The 27,618-nt window shown below is 39.3% G+C and overlaps 3 protein-coding genes across 5 annotated transcripts in view; 2 read left to right on the top strand and 1 right to left on the bottom strand.

Annotated features, from left to right (window-relative positions):
- prok2 (prokineticin 2) overlaps positions 1–8,208 on the top strand; it is a 34,702-nt gene extending 26,494 nt beyond the window's left edge. The window contains exons 2-4 of one of the 2 annotated variants that reach the window (XM_044175952.1): positions 5,618–5,895; positions 7,555–7,680; positions 8,016–8,208. In XM_044175952.1, the coding sequence (XP_044031887.1) occupies positions 5,704–5,895; positions 7,555–7,680; positions 8,016–8,150 (453 nt within the window). In that variant the 5' untranslated portion in view covers positions 5,618–5,703 and the 3' untranslated portion in view covers positions 8,151–8,208. Of the gene's footprint in view, positions 1–5,549; positions 5,896–7,554; positions 7,681–8,015 lie in introns of those variants that run through there. The other variant, XM_044175943.1, reaches the window with a different exon arrangement.
- A 3,752-nt stretch (positions 8,209–11,960) lies between these two features.
- On the bottom strand, positions 11,961–18,378 carry gpr27 (G protein-coupled receptor 27). Its single transcript, XM_044181833.1, has one exon. It carries the CDS (start codon positions 14,108–14,110, stop codon positions 12,998–13,000), a length of 1,113 nt encoding a protein of 370 aa, XP_044037768.1. The 5' UTR covers positions 14,111–18,378; the 3' UTR covers positions 11,961–12,997.
- Positions 18,379–18,578: 200 nt separating this feature from the next.
- Positions 18,579–26,062, top strand: LOC122869152 (eukaryotic translation initiation factor 4E type 3-like). Of its 2 annotated transcripts, XR_006376260.1 has the most exons (8): positions 18,579–18,907; positions 20,391–20,463; positions 22,558–22,652; positions 23,434–23,494; positions 23,598–23,664; positions 23,843–23,998; positions 24,614–24,719; positions 24,829–26,062. XR_006376260.1 is itself a non-coding variant. In XM_044181846.1 (7 exons), the coding sequence occupies exons 1-7, from the start codon at positions 18,723–18,725 to the stop codon at positions 24,658–24,660; spliced, it is 684 nt and encodes a 227-aa protein (XP_044037781.1). In that variant the 5' UTR covers positions 18,579–18,722; the 3' UTR covers positions 24,661–26,062. The 2 variants fall into 2 exon arrangements, 1 of the variants encoding a protein (XP_044037781.1); XM_044181846.1 differs by having other exon boundaries at positions 24,614–26,062.
- Positions 26,063–27,618: the final 1,556 nt, after the last annotated feature.

Raw genomic sequence — 27,618 nt, 5'->3', positions numbered from 1 at the left:
CAATATTTTACACACATTTGCCAAGATGTATATATAATAGTTAAGCACAAGGCTTCAGACTTCTCAAAACTTGTAAAAGGCATTAAAATTGGTAATTCTGGTTTACTAAATAATAACCAACGTCGTAGAGAGTGAAGAGTAAAAGAAATATGAAATATGGTCCACACATCTGACTTGACACTAGTGTGTCTGTTGAATAATGATGGAAACTGGAAAGATGGTACATTTTTTATGCTACAATGACTTGGGCTTTACATAGCTGATTGCTTTTTATTAGTCTGCGCTACAGATGTTTCCTAACAACCGATTTACACATTACTAAAGTCTTTACTAGCTCAGACATTTCTGTAATTGTAATGCTGCAACCCGATTTAGTAAACCACTAGTTTGACGCTAGCTAGTAGTTACTAAGAACTTAAGAAGGACTTTATGACCAAATTTAGTGATGGGTTTACAAATGGATGGTTCAACCCAATCCAATAGAGTCAACTTAAACTTTAAGATATACATTTCAGAGCAGGATCCTCATTGTTTGAGGCCATCGGAGCTATTGCTGCCTTTCTCTTGCTCATTTACACTACCAATGTTACATTTCTTAGATAGCACTGATTATAAAATTAACTCTCTTTGTGCTGTGTTTCGACTCTCACTGTTACAACCAAGCTAATCTTGAGCTCCAGTAAATTAGCATAATGTCTGAACATGATGTGATGATTTACAAGCTGCTCTGTGAGAACCCCAACAACTCCCAATACAGCATGCAAAAGTCTCTGTAATCAAAGCAAGGAGTTATTTATATATCAAGGTGTGATGGAATTGTAGATGATGCAAAAGTGTGGACTATTCTGACAGAAAGAATGGAAATGACTTTTAGACTGTCACGTAAGTACGAGGTGTGAATAGATGAAGGCTGTGATAGAAAGCCTTTGTGGAAGGAAGGCATGAAAGCAAGGACATCTCCAAGAATGGATTAGCTATGACCTTGTGTGGTGATGGAAGACAGCAGTGATTTTCATTTAGTAAATATGATGGAAAGCAAATGACAGGTGTTGTACTCAATGTAAAATTTATTCCATTTTGTGGATGTCATGAATACATGTCAATGGGACCAAAATCATGCTCATATCAACAAGAGGCAATGGAATCCAGCAGAAACCCTTTGTCTATAATGTTGACACTCCTCCTCCACATGTGGGAACAACCTTTATGCATCTAATCTAAAATTATCCAAGAGGATTAGAGATAAATTAGATGAAACTGTTATTTCAAAATTCTACTTAGCAAACCTCCCATGTGCAAAATTTCTCGCAAAATGGCATCAATATTAAACTTCACCACCTTGAACGAGTGGTTCAGAATGATTTCCCCAGAAACATAATTGGCAGCTGTTCTCGTGTCCTTCGGTTTTTGTACATCCAGTCCTGTTATTTCAACAGCCAAGGACAATATTTATGCTCTTACAGTATGCTACTGTATGAAAGACTAAAAAGTGGGGAGCAAGGTGAGGCGCCCTCTGAGCTGCTTTGATAGAATGTTAATTTTCCACAAAGATGAAGAGAAGAAGAAGAGAGAAAAACAGCAGATTATGTGCGAGAGAGGGATGCTGGCATGTTGTACGGCAAAATAAGGTTGGAGGCCTGCTGGGAGCGTGATGCGGCAACAGCAGTAACATTATGTCATCCAAGGGGCTGATCCTCTGATGACATGCCCTGGCAGAAAGAATCTAATGTTTGCCACAACCCCATAATCTAGTGGCATGTGTTCCTCACATGTTTATGGATGTGGAGCAAATGAGATGAGTGAATGACGGCAGCTCTGGCTGTACTACAGTCTGTGAATCCAAAATGTCTCTGTAAATCCTGCAGAAAACGACATTGTGCGCCCTCCTGCACTCTGCTGGGTCAGCTGCCCAGGGAAATGTCTTTTGTCAAGGATGTAAGCACTATGTCATGCCTCTCTTTCTTCAATAGATCATAACCATTAGTGTAAAAACAACACGCTGCCAAAAGGGGGATCCTGGGAGCCATTAATCTCTGTTGGCACACTGAGGAGCCGAGGATGTCAAGCCTGTCTGTCAGGTTGCCAGAAAATCCCGTCTTGATGCTTTTTTTCTTCGTGCCCCTCAATCCCTCGCTCCTCCATCAACCCCCTCAACAAATGATTGTCCCCCTCTATATCTCTCATTACTTAAGCTGTAACTTGGCATTATCAGTACAATAATGAGAGCTGCAAAAGACAAGGCAGAGATGTATACACTGAATTCTTCCAGGAGACTACATACAAGTGCCATCATTCTATGATTCACTGTGGAAATCAACTTTAAGGCTTCAGTTGTTTGAATTTTCAGAAGTGGATTTTGTCCTCATGATTTCCCTGGCAAACACAAGAATGTGGAAGCAGTGAGCATGTGGATGATAAAAATGTTTCTGGTAATAAATTACTTTTTTAATTTAGGAGATCATATTCTAAACAAAGTTGGGTAATTAGAGAAGCAAATGAGAGAAAGAAACCTAAAATAATAGTAATAATCAATTCATATGTCATAAAGGCAAATAATTATTAGTTCTGTCTGCTGGCAACAGTTAAAAAAGTTGCAAAACCTCAGTGTTGCCATAAAGTTTAAAACTAGCAATCACTTGAGGCAGTGAACCAAATTTGATTTTACTGATGCAGCTTCACTTCAAACCAGATGGATCCATTTTGTTCAAATAGTCTCTCAGTTTTAAGGCCCTTGGCTCCTATTCTGTGTTTACTCTGTTCTTTGATTTAACTATGCTCCTCACTTCAGAACAACATGTAAAACAACTCAGTGCAAATGCTCTTCTAAGACAGAAAATTATGCTTCTCTGCAATGGCTGTGAGTGCAGTAGCTGTGACCTCTCCGTCACCTGCATTTTCTGAAATGTTTGTTTCCTTCCTGTGTTTAAAGAATAAAAGCCTCTGTCCAGGGATTGGTCTATACAAGCAGTCCAGTTTATTGTATTACCTTGATAATAAGTAATACAGTGTATATATACTGTTTTGTTTACTTTTACTGCCACCACAGAAGCAGCACGTTGAGATGGACAAGGACATGCTGTTATTGTACCTGGATATTGTTCATTTCAACCCTCAGTTAATAAAACCCATGTGAAATCAATATACTTCTGAGTGATGGATGCATTTTGGACTGGATTCAGACCACATCACAGCACCAAGACTGCACTGATAAGGGTGTTACTGTAAATGACATCTGTCCGAATACTGATTAAATATCACTTTGGTGCTGCTTAACCCTAGAGTAGCCTTTGATACTGTTGACCATAAAATACCTCTCGACATATTAGAAAAGTGGGTTCATATCTCAAAGGCAGAGGCTATATTGTTACGACTGGTGATGATAATTCAGAGTGGATCAGCATGATATGTAAAGTCCCCCAGGGTTTGACTCTTGGGCCTCTATTATTTAAACTGTGCATGCTCCCACTGGCCAAATCATGCAAGACAACATGATTGATCATAGCTATGCAGATGACACCCAAATTTACTTAGCTCTTGTGCCAAATGATACGGTCCTTTTGTGCCGGTGCTTAGAGCAAGTAAATAGCTGGATGCAGTTAAATCTCCTTCAGTTAAATAAAGACAACCCTGAAGTCGTTGTGTTTTAGCCTGGCATTGCCAGACTAATTCGCAAATGCGTATTAGTCTGGAACATCTAAGTTCATTTTCGATTTCCAAGGGTCGTTATCAATGGGCGCAGACCAAAATGCCTCTGGACGCAATTGGAAAAACCTACAACCAATCAGAGCAGCAAAACGTGTGACGTGTGACTGTAATTTATAGTATCAAACCCGCCCCATATTAGATAAACAGTTGTGATTGGGCCAACCAGATCCAGGACAGGTGGAAAGTGCTGTTGTTAGTTTATAAATCACTTAGCAACCTTGGGACAAAATACATTTCTGATCTGCTTGAAGAGTATAAACCGAGTAGGTCCCTTAGATGTTTAGGAAGCAGTCAGCTTACCAGTACCTTTTGTCAAAACTGAACAATGTGAAGCTGCTATTAACTACTATGCTATACACAGATGTAACCAACTTCCAGATGATCTTAAATATGCCCCAACTTTCCTTGCCCTGCATGATTTCCATTGTTTAATCTAATAGTTGAGATGAAGTAGGGCATTAATGGGTCACTGTTGCATGCTAGATTCTTGTCATCCTGTGTAACTCAGTTGTCACTGTCACTGCCATGCTGTGATGAAGACAGATTTAGCTCAGAAGTGTTGATAGGCCATGTCAGTCGGCAACACATGAGGTGTCAATGTTCTGAAACACACTGACTTCAGGCGATGGCAGTACTTTGCGACTTTACTACACTGATCTGAGATCTCCACAGGTTGCTCACTCAGTCCATCCATATTTGTTTGCAATGTTTTTCCATGTCAGGTTTTGAACTTTTCTTTTGCCACTTATCACCTTTAAAACGCCTAACATTGAATCTGACTGGAGAAAAACATGCAAATGTGGTTATTTGAAAAGTTGTACAGTGAATCTCTGTAATTCGAAGTGTGACAACTGTTAAACAGCTATTAAAAATCAGACACTATTATCAAGGGCTGCAAAGATTTTCAACTTGATGACAATGATACTGACATAGAAAATGAGCAAATCATCACATTTGAGAAGTTTGAACTTTTCCTTGGTAGATTGCTTAAAAGAGTAATTGATTATTTATTTAGGATCCCCATTAGTTATTACCGCAGTAACAACTATTCTTCCTGGGGGCCACACAAAAGACAAACAAGACAAAACATTCAAACATCACATTACAGATAGTCCACAGAAACAAAACAAAATTAAATAAAAATATGAGAGAAAAGTACATTCATAATGTCACCTCATGGTTAAAACAAATAATAGAGTTAGTAAGATAGGTAACCGCTAATACTAGTGTACAGTGAAGCATTACCCAAGTTAGCACCACAAGTGTAATCAACCTTCATATACAGAATCTCATATGTAGCCCAAGCTGATTTCTTTCTGAATAATTGCTGTTCTTCATCAATTCAATTTTCATCAAACTTGTTTAAATATAATTTTCTGTCAATCAGTCAATTAATTGTTTCAGCACTGCTATTTTGGAATCAGGCCACTAGAGAGATCACCACACTCATCCTGAGATTTATTATAATTGGAGCATTCATTCACCCACACTGAAGGGTTAGGGTAGGGTAAGTATGTCAAGTTGAAATGACTTGGAATCAACATTATACAGTATAATGGGCTGATATACAGTTGTTTATCTGTAATGACAAGTGCAGTGGCCTCAGAAATTCACATCCATGAATTAAAGCTGCTTTCATTGTGAATACTGTTAAGAGTGGGTTTGAAAGGATAGGTTAAAAACTGTGGCCTTGGTGTGTGAAAAGGTGTGGAGGGAAAAAGGAGTGTAACAGGAAGCCACACCGAATCTGTCTGCACTGATTCTGACCATCTTTAGCACATCTGAGCGTAAAATAAGCTTTTAATGAAAACGTGACTTCATCGTAAAGGAAAGAAGCATTGACAGAAAAATTAAAGGCAGTGGCATTGTCATGTTAGAGTTTACCTTGGTCTTGTTTTTTTTTTCTTTCTAGCCCTGGTGAGGTGATGCTGGTGTGAGTGAGTCACAGAGTTTCTGAATGGCGGGCTGGGTTTATAAACCTCAGCCAGCCCTCAACACATGAGTTTAGAGGCCACTTGTCTCTGCGGTCTGTCACGTAGGCACATGCAGCAAAGTCCGACAGCCTCGGCATCCTTACTTTTCGTCCCGGAGGGCACGGGAGCACAAAGACTCTTCATCATGAAGTGCTTCTTCCTACTTCTCTTCTCCCTGTTGTTGGTGTCCCACGGATCTTCAGCAGTCATCACAGGGGTAAGTGGGAGCAAACAAGTGGATACCTCACGGGGCATTGGAAAGCTCTCGGTGTGATGGGAATATGCAGAACAAGTACTTGCTTATCAAACTGCTATTTTCATAAAAGAAAATGTTGCCTGATGTGCACTGCTAAATATTTTCCTTACTGGCAAAAACTTAGCATTAGTTATACCATCACGAATGCAGTCATTTTTTAACACTTCAAATGGAGGATACTTTGGTATGAAATTAAACTCTTCAACACAAAAGAAGCAGAAACAAATAAGATCATTACAGTAAAGGACAAATACATATAAAATACATATATAAAGTGACACTGGAGGAAAAAGACTTGTACAGTGTGTCTTATTTATGCTTAGACCAAAGGCTTGTAACATTCATCCTTTTATCGTAATTTTTTCCCCCCAGTTTAAAATTGTGGCAAATTATTCTCCAAATAATTATGTAAAGTATTTTTCTGTGCTTAAAATGTATAGCTAAATGCTGGAAAAATGTAAAAATATCTTGTACTGAAAATTAATCATTATACAGTATAATGTAGAAATATGTAGAAGACTTACCAAAGAAGAAGACAAAAAATTATTTTTTGTGTGAAATAAAATAAATGTCAGATATGTCACACGTAGTCTCAAGGGCTATTAAAATGTAAAATGACAAGTGCAGCATATCTATCAGTTTGTCCATAAGTATATATCAATTTATAACAACCCACCAGTGAGGTTGCAAACTTATTCTTTGAATGATTTCCCTATCCAGGCCAGGATTTACATAATTCCAATTAACATAAATAATGGCCATAACCTGCTAATAAAACACCCATCCCTGTCACAACAACCGTTGCTGATGTGAGTAGAAAGAGGAGCATGCAGCCATAAAACAGAAAGTGATTTTCATCCACGTCTGTCACATGAAATCACTTCTGTTCCTCTTCATTGTGTTCCCCTCATCTCATCCGAAGTGAGAGCTATCACTCAGCTTCTCATTCAGACACTCAAAACAATAAATCACCACCTATCCTGAAGTGTTTTGTTGAGGTATGATATGACTAATGGTGTAATAACACTACCATTAGCATTAGCATGATATACTATTAAAGTAACACTAGTTTGCAGTGTGTATTGCACTGCTGCTAACACATTTCTCACCGATCTAACAGCTCACTACCACACTATACCTGCCGTTTCCTGTTAATATAATAATTATTACATGATTGTGTTTAATTACATTACATATCACTACATTTTTTTATAATTACCTATTACATCTCTCCTTTGATTAGACATAGCACCAGTTACACCGGTGAACTTTTGACCACATTTTATTTGTGACAAATTTCAAACCTGAAACTGAAATGGTCTCATAATATAAAGCTGATATTAACAGAAAATAATAAAGTTAATAATGAGAAACTTTAATAAGATTAATAAGGAACTGACTTTTATTTAACTAGAGCACATCATTAATCACTAGCTGGAAATTGTTATTACATTAAGATTTAAATGTCGGTCCAAAGCTACATGTCCATAAAACTAATCAGTCTTGGTCTACATAAGTCATTAATACGCTTAATTAAATCACAGCATCTAAACTTGTGTGCATTGGTGTGTGTGTGTGTGTGTTGTTGTTGTTTGTGTATATGCACATGTGCGTGTATAGGCCTGTGAGAAGGACTCTCAGTGTGGAGGAGGGATGTGTTGTGCAGTGAGTTTGTGGATCCGGAGCCTGCGTATGTGCACACCCATGGGACAGGAAGGAGACGACTGTCACCCTATGAGCCACAAGGTGAGATCATCTACAGAGGTACTCTCATCTCATCTGTGAGGCGTCACACATCATTGATTTGCCTCCATACAGTGGTGTCATGGTAGAGATGATGGAGCAGAGGATTTTCTGTAAATGAAATTTGGTTAACGTCTGTCTACTTGACACTGTGGCCTGTTGCTACTTTAAAATTGAGGTTGCCAATGTTGTGATTTTGCTTTTGTGTGATCACTTACAAAGCACCTAGACCCTCGCCTTCAAAATTCACACAAGAGGCCCGAAAAACAACCTTCCACTGCATCCATTATGCCTGATGAAAATGAAATGAATCTCAAACTAAAGGTGTCTGCTTCCAGGTTCCTTTCTTTGGGAAAAGACTCCACCATACTTGCCCCTGCCTGCCAAACCTGTCATGCATCACCACAGAGGAGGGGAGATCCAAATGTCTCTCACCATACAAGTATCCAGACTACTACCTCTACTACCTCTGAGGACCAACACTTGCAGTTACACTATTTGCTACCTGCACTGTAACTATCTGCCTTTAAAAGCCTGTTTCCACTTTGTTTGTTTGTTTAATTTTTATTTTGAATAAAGATATATATTTAATAATGCATAATTTTGGTTCAGGTTGAATTAAACTATATATTTAAAGGAAAATCCAGTTGCTGGTCTTTGCACCCTTGGATTTTAGAGTCAATAAAATATTTAACATGATACCAGGTGGGGAAGGATGACTGCTCCCTGCTGTCACTGATGAGTGTTGTGTTGTAAATATTACAAGACTGCACCGTATGCTGCAGTTTCTACCTAAACATTTTTATGTTCACATATTTTTATGTGACTCGTAGTGAATACTTCCCCTGGTTTTATTCAGTGTTGTTATTCATGTATTATTGGATTTTTGAGTGCAATCAAAATGCCCATGGGAACAAGCCTTCTTCTTTATTTGTGTTTGGCAACAAGAATAATCTTGATTTCAAATGGTCTATGTTACACTGGGTTATACTGTACTGCATGTCTCCCAGTACTCTGCAGCAGTGGAGTTTTTGATGAGCTTTCATCTGCCCTCTAGGGAAACATGAGGAGAAACACACATTATTTCACTTGTAGTAAAATAACATGCTGAGTGAGATGTGCAAGTTGCACAATATCCACTCATAACCAAAATGCACATGTGACAGTATATGTCCGTGCTTAACTGCTTTCCTAACCGCAAAGTACAAAAATAAAAACTGTGAGAACATTTTAATTGGGGTTAAAAGATGAGGGGAGATGGACCTTTCCTCACATTCACCTTGGCAGCAGGTCTTTATAACCAGGAAACACTAAGACAGCTATGAAATTAATCACTGTCAGGGTATGATTCAAAGCATTTGTTCAAGGCTCAGAGCTATAATTAGATTTGTCCAATGACTCACATCAATCTTATACTTGGAAAATGGATATTGGTCTTCTGTGGCTCTAGACATGAGAGCATTCAAACAGCCTGAAATCCTCAGTGGAGTGATCTGTGATTAGGCAATGCCCCAGATAATGGAAGTCTAAAACTAGAGTACATGAAAGAATACAAAGTCCAGGGGAGCAGATACTGGTAACATCTCAATAACGTCAGACAGAATTTGTTCTAATTTACTCTAGCAGTGTAACAACATGCAAAATATGAACTATGACTATCAAAATGAACCATGAACTGTCTGGAGCCTTGAAAAAGTTGTGATTCATGTCACCCAATAAGAGCTTAAAACAATAAGTCAAATAATCAATCAGTTAATTGACAGAACACTTTTTAAGTAATTTTTAAGTGTAAATGTGCTTCTTAAATGTGAGAATTTGCTGCTTTTCTTTGTCTTATGGGATACTAAACTGGACATTACAGTTCCACGCCAACTGAGCAAACTCAATCTGCTAATGAGGACTGCGGGATACAGGGGAAAGTTCCAGAACAAGCAAGTGGACCTTCAGTTGAGACTGTTATTGTTGTTGAGATTGTTTGGGTTTTGGACTGTTGGTCAGACAAAGCAAGCAATTCGAAGACGTCATCTTGGGCTGTAGGAAAGTGTGATAGGAATTTTTCACATTTTTTTGACATTTTAAATAACAAACCATTAATCATTTAATTAATCAATAATTAAAACAATCATTAGTTGCAACCTTCAAGGGGAACTCCACCGATTTTATACATCAAAGTCTTGGGGAGCACTACTGCATATGTGAAAAAAGGTGTATAAAGCCTTTTGTGGCTGCCTCAAGTGATGTCACCAGAGTCATCGTCAGCTGGGTCTGAAAACACCTTTGAAACTGAATAAAATCTGGGGGTATGGAGTTAGAAAGAAGTGAGCTCACCAGACCTCTGTAGCCCGCTCCTCATGTCTACTTGAGTCTAGTGGCTCGAGGCTACATTAGCCGCTACTAGCATGACACACCTAAATCTTTGACTGACTGAACTGACTGAACTGTTACCAGCTAGAGTTGCATTGTGGGTAATGTAGGCACCAAGTTTGGACAAGGAAGACGAATGCATGGAATAAAAAACATGATCTCTGGTTCTGCTGCATCACCTTTTTTTAACTGTGCATTGTGAATCCGACAATGTTGCAATGCAAGCGCAATGCTAAATCGATGGAGTACTCTTAGAAATGTGATCATTTCTTAGAAGGTAAAGTTAATAACAGCGCCGAATCCTTGGATACCCAACCCAGTCGAACCTCATCAGATGATACTGTTTTTAAAAAGCTACATTTCCAGCTGCCCAAACTGTATTTTAGGAAAACCCAGTGAGGAGGACAGAGGTCATCATAGTTGCTTAGTGGTTAGAAAGACTGAAAAGGCCAATAAAAGAGCCAGCAGTAAAAGCCCAGCAAAGACAACCACATTTCCCCAGCATCACAACGGAGCCTGCATGCCCTGAAGACAACACGATGTACCAAAAATACCCGACCTGCATTTGCATTGCGCAAGAGTATGTGCAGGTGAGCCGCTTCTGCAGCTGAGGAGCCACAGCAATTACACCATGAGCAGAGCACAGCCAGCTGTCAGGAACGAGCAGGCATGTTGTGATGCTAATGGTTATGAATGCACTGAGGGCAGATAGTGCGTTGAGGAGCTTGGTTGTTGTGTGGCAGATCAGAGTGACGGAGGAGCCGGAGCTCAGAAACACCTCACTAAATCACAGTGATTAAAATGTGTACTGAGAGAACTGCTCAACCCTTAAAAGCTGTGGTTTGGTGTAATTGAAGCCAATGTCAATGAATGCAACAGCAATTAGCTGAAGCAATAGCCTGCTGCTGGCCTAAGGAGGGAGGAGGGGATCGGGGTTTGAGGGAGTTTGATTAAAAAGCAGGTGCCATGCAAACAGCCTATTGAAACAAATATAATTAAGTGTTTAATAAGTGCTCTGTTTAAAGCAATGACTACCACACTTGTAAAGGAAAAATTAACCTCTAACCTTTTAACTAAGCAGGTACAAGCAATTTGTTATGCCGTCAATATGAAGGTCTAAATGCTGTTTCAAAGCTTTCTCCACATGGCCAAGAATTTTATTGAGTCTTAAAACACTGGAATCTGCCTAAAATACACTGACCACATGCACATTTTTAATTGTAGAATGTAACTTCCCTCAGGTTATTAAAGGGGCACTTTTTTTTTACACATGAAGTTCAGTTTACTCGTTACAAGGAGTCCTATTAGGTCCTTAAAAACAGATGTATAATGTCTTTTGTGGCTCTGGAGGAGCTTTCTAAAGTCTGAAAATTAACCCTGATGATGTCATCAGGGTTAGGGTTAGGGCTTGAGACTTTCACACAAAGTGGGCATTACAAACTGGAGGCATGGGGTTTGAAAGAAGAGGGCATTTAGATGCTATTCAGCTGCTTTAAGGGAAATTGACCCATTCTAAAGACTAAAAATCAAGATATCTCGGCCTCTGTTGCTTCAATTTTGACCATTCATCTTTTAATCTGTCTCTTGTGAGTCCCCCAACATTATGGAAGTGTAATGGTAAATTGCTGGAGTGCCCCTTTAAAACTTCAAAGGTCCCAGAATAAATATCAAGGACATGACATTGGTGTAGCCTACTTAAATGTAGCTGCCCTGACATGGAGAAATCCACAATAAGAACACTAAGATATCAATGTCTGTATTGATTTCTCAGCCAATTTGTTCGAATATGGGGTGGAACTCTCACTTTTTCTCAACTGGAAAATCTTTTTTCATTTAAAGACATAGCCTGAGATGCAATCAAGAGCGGAACCAGATCAAGAAAAGACATCTTGTTAAAAACAGATTAGAGCCCAAACAACTTATCATCCATTTCTTATTTATTTGCTAAGAAATACAAACAATGCAAACATCCTTTCCAAAGAACCAAATTGTTAACACTTTCAGTGTCCCAATGTCCATATCGTTAGAAAAAGAATATCTGTATATCCTGCTGGGAATGTGAATCCACCCATTGCTCAACACAACTGACCCATGAAGAAGAAGAAGAAGAATTTGCAAAATACCTTTAAAGTGAGTTTTAACACCTTTTCAACACATAGAATCCTAAGAGATTATGAAATATACAACATATCTGGTTAAAAAAGCAGAAGGAAAGAGGGAAAAGGGCTTCACGGTATTTACAAATGTGACATTGTCCTCATTAAAAATATACTGAGATCTGTATCTCATTTGTGGTATCCAAACGATTAGAAACCAAGTGTGTCACAGATGCTAGAGACACTGACTCTAATCAGCTGATAAAATAGTTCTGTTGTGTTTTAGGCATCAGTTCTGCAAAAGGCAAACAACCTCAAATGGGTGTGCTGGGATATAATTTCAAAATATACAAACAAATAGCCCAAGTGACATTCATGTACAATATTGTAGTGGACCAAAAAGGTTGCTATACTCCATAGGGCATAAGAAATGTCTCCAAAGTAGGACATAACATGACACATGACTGTCATAGAGGCTATACCATTTGGAATGAATGCCACCTCCAGTACATGCAGAGGTGAAAATTAAAATGTGGCTTAACCATGATGCCCAGTTGGTGAGGCAGACGACCTCAAACACATTACATTTCTATAAAAGCATCACATTATGCTTCCATCCCTTAATATGACTAGCTTTAATTAGTCTGATTCTAATAAGCAAATCAAATTAAAACAGTGGGTAGGCCTAAAACCTTTGTCACAAATTAAAAAAAAATATGTGTAAATTGAACTGAAGTGGGTTCACCCTCCACAACATCCCTGCCTGCTTGTACAAACACATTTTGGGGACCAGTCTGTGTAGCCTACATTCGGAATCAAGATGTAATGTGTCTTTGGCAGTATTTTGGGGCCATAACGGTTCAAATGACAAAGTATGGCTCCATGGGTGTCTGTGTTCCCAGGCAGCAGGGGAAACAGGCTCTGAGGCGCATCCGGAGCTCCTTGTTGAACAGGAAGCTGATGATGGGGTTCGCTCCCGCCTGGGCGAAGCTCATCCACACCGCAGCGGTCAGGTAGAGCTGCGGGACCGGAGCTCCCTGCACGAATATTCTCAGGTAGCAGGCGCTTATATAAGGAGCCCAAAGAATGAGGAAGGTCAGTGTGATCATGTAGTACATCTTCCCGATCCGTTTCTCCATCTTAAACTCATCCAGCACCAGCAACCTCCTGTTGCCGAGGTGCGAAGCTTGCCTGATGCCCACCAGCGTCGGCGGGGTGGGTCCGCGGCCGAAGCCGGCGATCCAGTTGGCGGCGGCCTGCCCGGTGGCTCCGGGGCCGTGGAAGGTCCAGTTCTGGCTGATGGCGGGGACCAGCTGAGCCGGCTTCATCTTGCGGTGGTCGTAGACGAAGCACAGCATCTTTATGTAAACCACATGGGTCGTCCCCACGATGACGGCCAGCATCAACATGAAGCCCAGCGTGTCGTTCGCCTTCACGTAGCGGTGCTCGAAGATGCACTGCTCCTCCTCACGGATGAATTTGTAGGTGCCCACGTCGAAAACCGGAGGGAAAGCCATGGCCACGGAGAGAGTCCACACCATGCAGATCACCGCCACGCACGTACACAGATTCATCCGCTTGTAGTAAAACCTGTGGTGGGCGATCGCCATGTAGCGGGTGATGCTGACGCAGAAGAGCAGGAAGGCGACGTGGAAGCAGAAGAGCACCGACATGAAGGCGACGATCTTGCAGCTGAGCGCGCCGTACGGCCAGGCGGAGCCGCCGCTGATCGCTGCCATCACGAAGGGGAAACAGACGGCAGAGCGGACCACGTCTGCCAGGCACAGGTCCAGGAGGAAATAGTAGGGAGCCTTGTGCAGCGAGCTGTCCTTCAGCAGCAGCAGCGACAGCGACGCGTTACCCAGCAGGCTGATGCCCATGATCAGACCCAGGGAGGCCAGCTTGACCGCAGAGGCCGTGGACGCATAGTTCTGTAACGGGCTGCTCCCCCCAAACTCACTCGTGTTTGCCATCTATGCAGCCGAGGTAGTGTGTGTTCCCACATCAATTCATCGACGAGCGGTTGTATCCTGCCAAGGCTGAAAGGAAAACAAAATCAACACGATCCGCCGCTTTAGCAGAAACCCCACTCAGGAATTAAATTCCACTCAGAAGCGTCCGTTCAACATCGGCTCACATGCATGTGCTGTGATCCCCACCAAAAACAAACAAAAAGCATTCAACATTTCTTTTTTTCTTCTTCTTGTCCTTCATCTCACAAGAGTCCGGCACAAAAAGCATCCCTGTCTGTTGTTCCATTCTCTGCTGAGTAGAGGCAGCCCGGTTGGGGTTTATACACCATCACGGAAGGCATCCGTTCAGCAGACAACAGAAAACACATCTCAATTTCCACCGATGGCGGAGGTCTCCTGTTCGTCTTCTTGAGGAATAAAAAAACGGACAGTGTTTTGCGGAAGCATGGCGCAATTACGCACCCACAGCCTCATCAACGACAGCTAAAACCTAAAGTTATAGGCCTGACAGAGGCTGCAAAAGCGAACATGTTTGGAAAAGCTGCGCGGAGGTCGGAAGCTCGCAGAGGTGGGAGCGCCGGTACGGGTCTAACGGTGGATCTCACACAGCAGCGTCTAGCCTATGCGACGCACGTCCGCTTGCATGCAGAGAGCAGGCCTGGGATCAGTCAGGAGTCTCACCTTAGCCTTGTCTATTGCAATCTATAGGGAGTCTGTCTCCATGCACTGATGAGATGCAAATGTTGACAGACTGACAGCGATGTTAATATTAATATTAAAAACAACTTTGATCATACATTTTAAGGGGAATACTATACAAATATAGGATTGATACATATTATATAATTATCTTATGAGTATTATAAGAGAGTCAAGCTCACTTTATTGTCCATTGATGTCAGCTTATAGTCTTAATTATGGACACACATTTTGAAACACACAAATGCACAAACAGCCCATAATATTACTGTGTGAATATCTCTTTAGTAAAATGAGTTTATTGAAAGATAAAAATAAATAAATAAATAAAAAAGACAGAATTGTGGGAAATGATAAAAGTCAAATACTTAACACGATTCATGGTCATAGGTCATTGTCCCTATATGCAACACAGCTGCGTGCGCTGTAACTGTAACTCATGTCTAGTGTTTCACACTAAACTATGCAGTCATTTTATCTCTTATTTATAATGTGCCAAATAAACACGGGGGTGGACTGTTAACCTTCGATCTCTGTTATGAACTATGAGGTTAAAATAAACATATTTGATGCCTACTTGAATCAGTGAATTAGAGATCTTCTGAGAGAATTATTCTGTTTAAAATCCATGTTTTTGCGCCGTTAACATCCTGAACACACAGTTGTGTTCACCTTGGCTCCTTGGATTCAACTGTGACAGCCCTTAAACAAAGATATGTCTTTTTTTTATGAGGCCATAAGAGAATAATATAACACACTTGTGTAAAATACAACAACCAAAACAAAATATTGATCCACCAAGCAAAAAGACTATCACCAGTACTATCCAGACTACTACTCCAGATCTTCTGTATTCCCGCTCTCTGTCCTTATTGTTTTGAATGATGCAAGTATAAGGTACACTGAACAACTGACAGTCAACAGTTCAAAAGTGCATCACCCATTAATTACAATGATTCGTGTCTGTCATGTGGTTATGTTTTGCTCTAAGTCAACCTAACAGTCAGTGAGGTATTCACTTGCTGTTTGTTTGAACTTTAGAAAAGGCTAAATTAACTGTTTTACTGACCGATACGCCACTTAAGCTCTCCCAAAATCAACGCACGTAGCTACAGTTTAGAATGAAAGGTATCAGCTATAGCTGACGCGAGAGACTGAAGGATGACGCAGACAGAGCTAACAGTGTGGGTTCAAATAAGGTAAATAGTTTAACAGAATACAGCAGAAGTGTGCAGAATGGTATCTCAGAAGATAATTATGCAGAGGAAAAGTGAGTCTGACAAAGACGGTTATATATATATTATATTATAGAAAAATGGCAGATGACTTTACAAGTGGCTTGAAAACAGCTGAAGAGACCTTTTGCATTCTGAAAAAACAACAACCTTGAACTCAGAGAAAAATAAAAGGTCATCTGTTTTCTTGAAAAGCACTACCTAACTGCAATGTGACCTTTCAGGATAAAGAAAACCCAGTACCAAATAATCTAGATTATGTTACAGGTCTCTCAACAATACTATCTTGCTCTCAGCAGAACTTGTGTACTTTGAACTACAGTTGCCACCATGTGACAAGGCTGCACCTGCTGCTGCAGTGATTCACCAGCACCCCCTGCAGCCAGCTCCAAGGAGCATCATGACAAGGAATCAGACAGATCAGCGCTCAGTGCTGTTTTACAGACAAATATTGGCTTTGCTGGGAGAATTAACACTCGTATCAGGACCAAAAATGAAACCACAACTGACCAGAACCCACATTGGTCATGCCTGAGCTTTCCCTTCCAAGCCTGGACAGGTTTTCTTATATGACCCTGTGACCACACCGGAGCCTGATCCAATCAAGTCCAGAGGAATAATTCAAGAAGGAAGTTCTAAATCCCAGTAACATCACTGGATCAATCAAATGGTTCCAACTTTCAAATGGGCTGGTGTAGGTTCAAAGTGGCTAGGTTTAGCACTGAGGTTAGACACATATGTTTTGGGGCTCTTATGGTGTAACACTGTTGATGGTTAAAAGTGGCAATAACAAGTTAATTTCCTACATGTGAAAACATAATTTCATGCAGAAATTCTTATGTTTGGGTATTAGATTAGAGGGGGTTAAGTTTAACAACGGTTTTGGTGCAGTTACGTTCACAGTAAGGATCTAGCCGGATGGATAACGGCAGAGATTTGCTGGAGCTTTGAAAACTCACTTCTTGCTTGCTTGAGTGCTTAAATGCCCAAAGAATACTATAAACACTTTGGCAAAATAAAATATCAACACACTATCATATAATAGTATAATCGTATAATTAAAATATGCACATTTGTCTTTGCATTGCATTGCTAGGCCTGTTAAAGCTTGATAAGCTGAAATAGACAGAGCTCCCTGGGGAGGGGGCTCCGCCAACAACTCTGTTGTTGGAGTTTGCAAAGTACTTTCTCCAAAGTACCCTAAAATAGGCAAAAAAGGCCTTGAGAACGAAGATAGTGTAATGAGATCATGCGTCACATGACAAACATCACTCACTCGTTCCTGGTTTTCAGATAAGACATGCTTGCTTAGTACTCGGTGCACTTCTCGACTATATATATTGAGGTAGAGGTAGTAAAAAATTCACTAAGAATAGTGCAATTCCCAGACTCATTTAACAAATGTCTAGCCCCATGAAATTTCTATGCAAGGGACTCTGAGCCTTGACTAGCCAAGTTGTTCTCTCCTAGTGGGGCCAATAAAAAAACAACAATAAATGTACAATAGATTGGCCCTAGAGACAGTAGACCTCTGGTCAAAACACACGTAATATACTATAAAAGCCGTTTCGCAATGAAGGGAAAAACTGAATCTTGCTTCTGGAGGTAACGTTCAACATTGAAATAACATCAAGAATAATGGTGAAAAAGTGATGCTTTAACTCAGAGTCAGAATGAACTTTATTGGCCAAGTATGTAAGTTCATACAGAAATGTGACTTTGTTTGTCTCTCAGTGTACCCATACACATCACAGAGGACAGAAAGATACAAATATAGACTAAACAAAGCTAAAGAAAATAGGTAATTATAAATATAGACATATAGCTATCATGTCCAGGCAAGTAGGTATGAAAATATATATGTAATCAACTGGACTACAAACAGACAATATCAGCACACAGCATGGCGCAGTCGATATTGTATTTTTGAGGCTGATGCGATTATTGACATTAGGAAGACACGTTACAGGTGCAATATAAACTTGTCCTTGCGTTCTGGTTGACATGTAATGTGAATTTCTTGTGACTTATCAGCTGATGTACATGTCCATACAGAAATATCTGTGATAAGCAAAAATCAGCTGATATCAGGGCCTGGCCAATGTATCGGTCAAGCTCTAATATAAGCCCACAGGTCACATTGTTACTGTTCCTGTAAATACAGAGTTGCGGTCTGGTTGGTGTACAAGTGCATAGCACAGTTAAGAACCTGTGGTAACCTCAGTTTGTAAAAGTAGCCTAACCTAAATTTTAAAGTCAAATTCTACTAGATGTAGAATTGCAAACAACAATTGTAAAAAAAAAAAAAAAAAAAAAGAAAGAAAGAAAGAAAATAAAGAAACTCTTTACTACTACATCATCGCTATTTCATGCTGATATTTTCTAGCCTGGTAGTTTATTTTGCCATATTTCTGCATGATGGAGCTAAACTGGCGGGAGATGATTCAGGTCAGTTTCTGCTACCCGAAAAAACAGGCAGAGTGACACCTCGTCCGCTTTTCCCGCTCTCTGGGATGGACCAACTGCGACGTTTCTGCCCAGTGACGCAGTTACGTCACCAGTCGGTAGGCGGAAAAGCGGCAGTGTGTTTCTGTATCTGGAGATAAAGCCAAACCGGGTGTTTTTATTAAGGAGATACATAGAGGGGATATACAAAGATTAGCTTTCTACGTGCTGAAATGGCGGTTCCTGTGGGTCAGACAGATCTACAGATGGACAGAGGCGCCCTGAGCGGCCAGACGGTTTCCTCCGAAAACAACATTGACATCGACGAGAAAGAGTTGGAAAAAATCACAAAGAAACACCGAGAAGACGATACGTCTACGCTGCCTTTGCACTCACCTTGGACGTTTTGGCTGGACAGGTAATATTTTGTCCCTTCTTCCGCGTTGTTTGTGAGTTTAGAGCACAGGACGAGCAGGAATGATGGAGGAAAAATACAATTCAAGGCCACAGCTTTCCACAGGCCTCCTTGAGCAAATGTACCGGGAGACTGTTTGCGTTTAACATGACCTCCTTCTATTTACAGTACCGTGTCTGACACCACAGAGAAGTTATACTTTTCACGGCTATGTTGTTAACAAAGGCAGTGACTCCTACGTAACACGGTGGACATGTCATTTATTGGTATTTAAACATGCAATTCAAGTTACTTTTAGCTCGGTTAGCCTGAGAGAGTTTGGGGTGAAAATGAGAGTGGGTTTTCAGTTTTCTGAAAAGTGGCACAGTTGAAGAATGCAGACTTCACCTTTCCCAATAGCCAGAAATGTAGGCTAGTGTAAACTGATGCCAGACTGTAATACATTGTACCTTTGCTTGGGACACTTTCTTATCAAAATAAGAGTCCCTGGTGTCTCTTGACTTGTCATTAATTAGCCTATGCTTTGTTTATTGTTTAATCGTTTGCCCCGGAAACAAAGGTTTCCAAAGTGTGGATGACACCGAGGTTTGATTAGTCGTCTTTTATGCTCAACGTGTTGACTTGAAAGGAGTGAAATATTAATGAAATACATATTGAAACTTGACACTGAAGAATCCCCAGACTACAGACCCCATTAAGACTGAAACAATTAGGCCAGAGTCAATTAACTTAGTCAATCAGCTGTAAAAAAAAAAAAATAAAATAAAAAATAAGTCAGCAACCAATTTAAATAATGTTTTAATCATTACAGTTGTTTTATCAAGCAGAAAAGACTTAGTATTCTCTGGTTCCTGCTTCTCAAATGTGACGATTCGCTGCTTTTCTGTGTTTTTTATATGATTTTAAACCGAACATGTTAGGGTTTTGGATTGTTGGTCTGACAAAAAGAAGACATTTGAATATGTCACATGGGGCTCTCAGAACTTGTGAGGGCCATTTTTCACTCTTTTTAAAGATGAAACAGTTAACAGAAAAAACAATCAACAGTTTAATCAATAATGAAATTAATTGTTAGTTGCAGCTCTAATTAAAACAGCCTGGTGTCTGTAAAATTAAGACTGTTGTTGGGGCTATTTAAATTAGTAGTTTGGAATAGGGATTATGATCTTGTAAAAGTGCATGTCTAAAGAAGCCATGGTTTACAAAATGTGGAAATGAAAAAATAACAAATGTGATCCAGCATAAAATAGGCTACATGAAGATTATCCGAGGTATGATTTGTGCTAAACCTCTCTTCAAAAAATGGACTCCGTTCTAAAGCTTGTCAACACTCATTAAAATAGATTAGCTGACCAAAAAAACCAAAAAACAAAACATGAACCCTGACCCTCCATGTTTTGCGCGTGAGCAGCACAGTCAGTGTGTTTCTTCCCTTGTTCTGTCACTTTATCATCACTGTCAAAACGGTTTCCACTCGTTCTTCTAGGTCATTACCAGGCACGACGGCTGCAGAATGTGAATCCAATCTGAAGAAGATCTACACCGTGCAAACTGTTCAGGTGAGATGTGGTGTCAGCTTAAAGAGCTTCATCATCTTAAGAGCAGAGAGAGATCAAATGCATGACTTGGCTAAGAGTCGAATTCGCTTGATGCAAGGGAATAAGCAGTTCACTGGCACTTAAAGCTGCAGTAGGCACAATTGGTGGTGGTGGGGGGAGGGGGGGAGATCTACCCATTTTATCGTGAAACATGAACATGTGGTGAGCGGGTTATTGACACCATATTACATCAGCTTTTTTTAGTGAAATTCAAAATGTTTTAAACTATTGTTGCTATTGTTACCTCATGTGTAAAGTTCTTGTTGATTAACATATTGTTGTGTGGCAAGAGTGACAGTAGCCTCTGATCTGCAGGTCTACTATACACTGAATGATGCAGTGCATACATTACTGCATTTTGAAATGGTATTATTATTAGTAGTAGTAGTAGTAGTAGTAGTAGTAGTAGTATGTTAAGGAAAAGTCAGTGTATTGTTTTCTTGGAGACTTTCAACATGTAAACTAAAGTAAACTAAGCATACGGTTTGTCCCGTCGTCATCAGATTCCAGGATTGAAACCTGCTACCTGTCTATTAATGGGCAGATAAGTTAGTAATATTTTGCGATGGTGTTTAAGTTCTGTTTACATCGCTAATTTTTGTAAACATAGAAGTGAAACAGGCTTGTAGTTTCAGTTTGAATAAGCTGAGACACACAAATACAGTAAGTCAAACTCTTTGATTATATGGGAATATGTTCATTGTACTGATTGGGACATTAAAGCAAAAATCCAAAGCTTTTCGATTAGTTGTCAACTGTTAAATTAATCGGCAACTATTTTGATCGATTAATCGGTTTGAGTCATTTTTTAAGAAAAAAAAGAGTCAAAATTCTCTGATTCCAGATTCTTAAATGTGAATATTTTCTGGTTTCTTTACTCCTCTGTGACTGTAAACTGAATATCTTTGGGTTGTGGACAAAACAAGACATTTGAGGACGTCGTCTTGGGCTTTGGGAAACACTGGTCGACAATTTTTCACCATTTTCTGACTAATCGATTAATCAAGAAAATTATCGACAGATTGATCGACAACACAAATAATTGTTAGTTGCAGCCCTACTTTTAATGCTTTCCTTTTAGCATGGTGGCTCTTTTTAGATTTGGCTTAGCCATTTTCAATATCTGAATCAGCTTTATTGGCCAGGTATGTGTACACATACAAGGAATTTGACTCCGGTTTTCCGTTGCTCTCAATGTACATACGCAGAAATAGACAACAAGGACAACAAGCTCAACAAGGTAGACAAACTTTAAGCTACTATGTGCAATATAGATATATATATTTTAAGTACAAAGTACAAAAAACAACAGTAACATTTATAAATAGTAAGACATGTAGAGTGCAAATGGTGCTGAAATAAATATGGTTAATATAACAGGTTGCTTTATATACATGAGGTAGATGGATATGACAGTATATACAGTATGCACAGCATGCGTAGATTTAGAAGTGATAATATTTACATAAACAATGAGAAAAATGTACAGGTACAGTGGATGTTTTTGTCACAGGATTATTGCACAGGGATTGTTCCTGACACTATGTGACTGGTGTTAAGTGTTCATCAGAGTGATGGCCTGTGGGTAGAAACTGTCCTTGTGGCTGGTTGTTTTGACGCACAGTGCTCTGTAGCGCCTACCAGAGGGGAGAAGTTGAACAGGTTGTGATGGATCTGTAGTGATGTTTCCTGACTCTGGACATGTGTAAGTCCTGAATGGAGGGCAGGTCAGCACCGATGATATTTTTCTGCAGTTCTGACTGTAGTCTGTTTCTGTCCTGTTTGGTGGCCGATCCAAACCAGACCGTGATGGATGTGCAGAGAGCAGACTGGATTATTGCAGAGTAGAACTGGATCAGCAGCTCCTGAGGCAGGTTGAACTTCCTGAGCTGGCGCAGGAAGTACATCCTCTGCTGGGCCTTTTTGATGATGGTGTCGATGTTGGACGCCCACTGAAAATCTGCTATTGTATCACAGAACAGTAACTTTCTCTTGGAGCTTTAAGAAAGAAAAGCAACTCTTTTCAACATTACCTATCTGCTTTTCTGTTTGCAGATGTTCTGGAGTGTATACAACAACATCCCTCCAGTCACAGCCCTGCCTATGAGATGCAGCTATCACTTAATGCGTGGAGAACGGAGGCCGCTGTGGTGAGTCTATTGTAAATATTAACAGGGGCAGATTACAGATTACTGTTGCTCGTACAATAGCTGCCATGTAATGAAATGTTACAATGTAATACAAATTTTCCTCCAGTTGCATTGGAAAAACTGATAATGTAATAATTACAACACAAAACCCATTCAACTTGTGTAAAATACATTTACCTAAGTATGTCATAAAAGCTTGAATTATTACATTGTTATATTTGGAATCATTACATCGTTATTCATGCATATATTCAAGGTACTGTTTGGAGATTTTGAACTCTAGTAGCGCTATGGAGCAGGGGTTTTTTTTTATGTGTAGGTGCCCGTTTTGTTTGTCTTGTGCACATGCACGAGGATGCACATGCGCTTTGGTGACGCAATACACATTCCTCGCCATGGTTCACGCTATTTCAGCAGGTGGCGGCAATACACCAAAAAAGACAGGGAAGAACTGCAAGCTAGTAAACATGGATGTAAACAAGGAAGTATTTAAAATACTTTCAAAATAGGTTTTGCAAGTGTTTTATGAGGAAGGAAATGCATTGAACATGTTTGTTAGACAAACATGGGTACATTTTGGTGAGTAACACTTAATTAAAACATTAACAGGTTTTACAGCCCATTCTGATGGTCATTTTTTGTATTGTGATGACTTCTCTTCTCTATGTCTCTTGAATTAAGTTTAAGTAAAATATGTATTTAATCATGTAAAACTGGTCACTCGGTTAGGATTGCATATTATAGTGAGTATGAATTTATTTTCTATCTTTCACACCAACAGGGAAGAAGAAAGCAACGCAAAAGGAGGGGTATGGAAGATGAAAATACCAAAAGAAAGCGCTGTAGGTGTTGTGCTCTGTTTAGCTACTTTTCACATAACGATATCACGTAATAATAAAAATACCTGAATTATTAATTAGCTGCTCTGTGTTCTTTTTGTTTCAGTCTGCAGTTTGGAAAGAACTGTTACTTGCTACTATTGGGGAGCAGTTTGCAGATTACTGTGCCTCAGGTGAGCTAATATAAGTCCATACTTGATATTTTATGTTTGTGTTTTCAGGGGGAGAAGATATATTCCTCTTTGATGAAAGAAATATGCTTTCCCCCCAACATAGCAGTTGAGTTGATGAGTATTTGTTTACTGTCTGTTGTGTCTGCTGTCTCTTTTTTGTTTCCTTTTTATTTTCCAGACGATGAGGTTGTTGGTGTCAGTGTTAGCGTTCGAGACCGGGAAGATGTTGTACAAGTCTGGAATAGAGATGCATCACTTGCTAATGAAGCAAATATCTTGGCCAAAGTCTATGAGCTCCTCCCGTATATATCTTTTAAAGCTGTTTTTTATAAGTGTAAGTATTTTTTTCTACTTGCGTGTATTATACCTTTTTGGATTTAGAAATGGGAATGAGCTTAGGCTTTACAGATGCCTTGTCAGAAACTATTGTGTATCATGAATCAAGTCCGACTGTAGAAAAAAGTATGCATCTATACTAGGGATTTAAGTATGCACCTTTTGAAGCACAGATTTCCACCCAGAGCATGTAAGCATGCCAGAGGATGATTTAAGGAGTGTACATGGCTCTCGGCTAATCAGGACTGAACTGACGTTGCAGAAAAGGCATAGCACATACGTAGTTAAACATTATAATGAGCTACAATGTAAAGTAATTAGGTTATACTGGTGCTTAAAATCTGCCTGAGATTGTATTGTTTGAACTGCTTAACCTGCAAGCAGAGAGGGATTTTGTAGACTCATTATACCAGTTTTTAAACATTTTCTTTTGATGTTGAAATCTGGGGATGGGTATACGCTTTTTATTTTTTTCTCCCTTTCTTTTTTTTTTTTTTTTTTTAGATTCAAAAAACAAAAAAAAGTAATTCTGTAGCCAAGCTCCAAATGGTGTCTTGCATGGCATGTAAAATGAGGGGTGTATACTCACCATGAATCACTTTGCCTTTTTCAGCTCACATGGAACATCACGCCTTTGAAGGAGGACGCTCAAGACATTAGATTGCAATGGACTTTTTGTTTTATTTTAACCTGAACTCTGTACCTGCCTTGACGCAAAGGTGCTGTCCACCAACTAATCAAGGATATTATTTTGCATTCAACAAGGAAATGTTATCAATATATTTTTATAACTTTTAATGACTGATGCCGTGTTTCATTTTGATGTAGGTCGTGAGGCTCTGAAGAAAGCTCAGAGAATGTATAGCATAAATCTCATCCACAGTTATTAGTTCATGTTGGTTTTGACTTCCTCCTATACTGAACTGCACTGTCATGGTCCTTTTCTCTGCTCGGCCTATGGACCTCACGATATATTCCTGGTATAGAGGTAGCAGCTACATAATCGAGTGTTTTTTAACAGTTTGAAACGTAAGACATCTCAATTTCATGTTTTAATTAAGTCAGCTCATTCAGTGCCAAATGTTTTAGTCAGCTGGAGTGTTTCCCCACTTCTGACGATAGAGCGAATGTCCCATTTGGTTTCTTGAAACGTCATGAACTGTACATCAAACTTAAATCGGGGTAACACATGACTACCTATTCAAATCACAGTGTCCCTCAGTTATAAAGCCGTCATAGGGAATCAGAACATATCCCAGCACAGATATAGCCCTAAGAAATTCAAGATTTGGTTTGTGAGATGTTTTTTTCCAGCTTTAGTTAAGGAGCAAAACCCACTCTGAAAGGTGCCTCTTTGAATGTTCTCAGCCGCACCACATTTGACATTCCTCTCAACACGCGTGTTGAACGTAGACCCTCTGCTCTCCTAAATGGAGTCACGGATTGTTTAGTTTGTTACTCTGAAGTGATACTACACATTTTTGTTCTCAACTAGTGGTGCTCCTTAGTACTTGTCTGTACTTGTTTCCCATACCAATAAATCTAGTTTGCTTTACTGGACTGTGTCCTTATAACCGTAACACAGAGAAAAATGCAGCATAGTTTGCTTCAAAGGAAGTAGTGAGGTCATGATATTCCCATATTTAGCACGATATCTAGATACAATATACCAAATTTTATCTTAAGAAAATGAGACAGATGTGGTGAGATTTAATAGTCATTGAGTCAATGTAGACTGCTGCTACAAAGAAAAGTACACTTTAAACAATAAGTTACACCCTATGTGATCATGTCCATAATGATAAATACCACCACTATTAATCCCTTTTCATATCTGGGCCATTTTTCTGAGACTTCTCTAACACAGTTAACATACTATAGTTTTATTGCAGTGTAGGCTACAGTAAACTGAATGCTTCTGGTATTATCGGTTGTCACACCACTTTTATAGTTCAACTTTGGGCTGGTTGATAAGTTAGGTATAAGGGGACAATAATTCCTTTGTAAATGTGATTTTTGCAGTGACATGGACAAAGTAAATAAAATGGAAATGAAAATACAATAATCATCTGTGTTTCTTCTTGCACAGTAGAATCATCAACAACAAATATCTGTGAAAGGACAGTGTTGCCAGTGTGTTTTAATATCTAAATGCCAAGCCATTTAGTGCTGATTAATCACATTTAATTGTAGCAGTTGCACATTATACTCTTACTGGTATGTCTCCTAAGGTAAGATGGGAAATACCTCTCAAAGAAGTCTTGTAAAGGTCAGGAAAGCAGTGAGTAGCAATGGCTCTGCAGTTAAAGTAAAAAACATGTATGAATGATGAATTAACAGTTAATACAAGATTGATAACCTACTCGTGCTTTTCAATTCTATTTGATTTGCCTCAGTGTGTTAATAGGTAACATGTACAAACCCACCCCAGTAATCTCAATAGTAGCTGATGCTGTTTAAAGTTCCTAGTTGGGAATGCTCAGCCATCTTTGGTCAGTGAAGGATAAGAGCATTCAACAGGGTATCCGCAGATCCTTAAAAGGTCTTGAATTTGATTACTTTTAAATGTAAGGCCTTAAAATGTCTTAAGTCTTATTTTTAATTATGAAAAGTCTTACATTTTGAGATTATGTATATTCTCCATTTTAGTGTAGCCTACTGTATGTTTGGACCTGGATGTTTAAAACCAGTGTATTGCCTCAAGTGATCACATTTAACTATAAAACTCGGCTGAAACTGCTCACAACAGGGTCTGTGGATTATCTCGAGTAACCTTGTCGTGATTTCTGGAAAGAGACATTGCTGCTCAGTTTTTCAAATGTTTTTTTTTTTTTTTTTTTTTTTGGCACTTAGTCCCATTATATTCAAAAAAGGCAGACATCTCTACGGCCGATATCTCCAAAACTCGGCAACTCACACCAAAACAATCTAGATGGATAAATAGCACTACAGGTGAGAGGAAAAATATGTATTTTTGATTTTGGGGTGAACTGTCCGTTTAAGGATTTCAAGAAAATTGTAATTAAAAGCTACCAAAATTATTTATTTAAGGTGTTCATTGCAGAAAGTTCATTGCATTAAACATTTTAATTATTATATTTTAATAATTTTGTGTGATTTTGTTTGGTATATTGAGATACATATCAATATTAGAAAAATGTCCATATTAATATCGTGGTTGATTTAAAACATTTTGCCCAGTCCTAATGTGCTTTCGTTCTGCTGTGGAAAGGGTATTACATTATTTATTTATTTTTTTGTTAAAGTCTTAAAAAGGTTTTAAAACGCATTAGATTAGATTTCAAAAAGTTTGCCGATACCCGACGACAACTCTGTTATTGTCCGCAGTGAACTCTGTAATACAAGCTGGTTTTGATCTCTTACCATGTCTGACAAGATATACAAGATTTGATGTGAATGTCTCCTGTGTGGAAGCAGAGGGTGAGCAATTACATGGACAGCTTGCTTAGGTTTTAGAGTGTTCTACAGTATGACCCCTGTGGTTATAAAATGCATTCAGATAAGACTTGTCAGTAATTTATAAAACCTATGCAGAGTGCATCTACCTCCACACCGTGCTGATCATGCCTACACTGAGCTACATTTTCACAGCCAATT

The sequence above is a fragment of the Siniperca chuatsi genome, linkage group LG2 (genome assembly GCF_020085105.1).
Source record: "Siniperca chuatsi isolate FFG_IHB_CAS linkage group LG2, ASM2008510v1, whole genome shotgun sequence".
In the NCBI taxonomy this organism is placed as follows: domain Eukaryota; kingdom Metazoa; phylum Chordata; class Actinopteri; order Centrarchiformes; family Sinipercidae; genus Siniperca; species Siniperca chuatsi.
Note: the sequence above shows the minus strand (reverse complement) of the source record. Positions and strands in the feature narration are given on the sequence as shown.

Bases quoted from the DNA above. Each gene is read 5' to 3' on its own strand.
- LOC122869152 (XM_044181846.1), top strand. From the start codon at position 18,723: ATGGCGGTTCCTGTGGGTCAGACAGATCTACAGATGGACAGAGGCGCC. The intron at 22,653-23,433 runs GTGAGTCTATTG...TCACACCAACAG, and splicing joins GGAGAACGGAGGCCGCTGTG to GGAAGAAGAAAGCAACGCAA. The intron at 23,495-23,597 runs GTAGGTGTTGTG...TTTTTGTTTCAG, and splicing joins AAATACCAAAAGAAAGCGCT to TCTGCAGTTTGGAAAGAACT.
- gpr27 (XM_044181833.1), bottom strand. From the start codon at position 14,110: ATGGCAAACACGAGTGAGTTTGGGGGGAGCAGCCCGTTACAGAACTAT.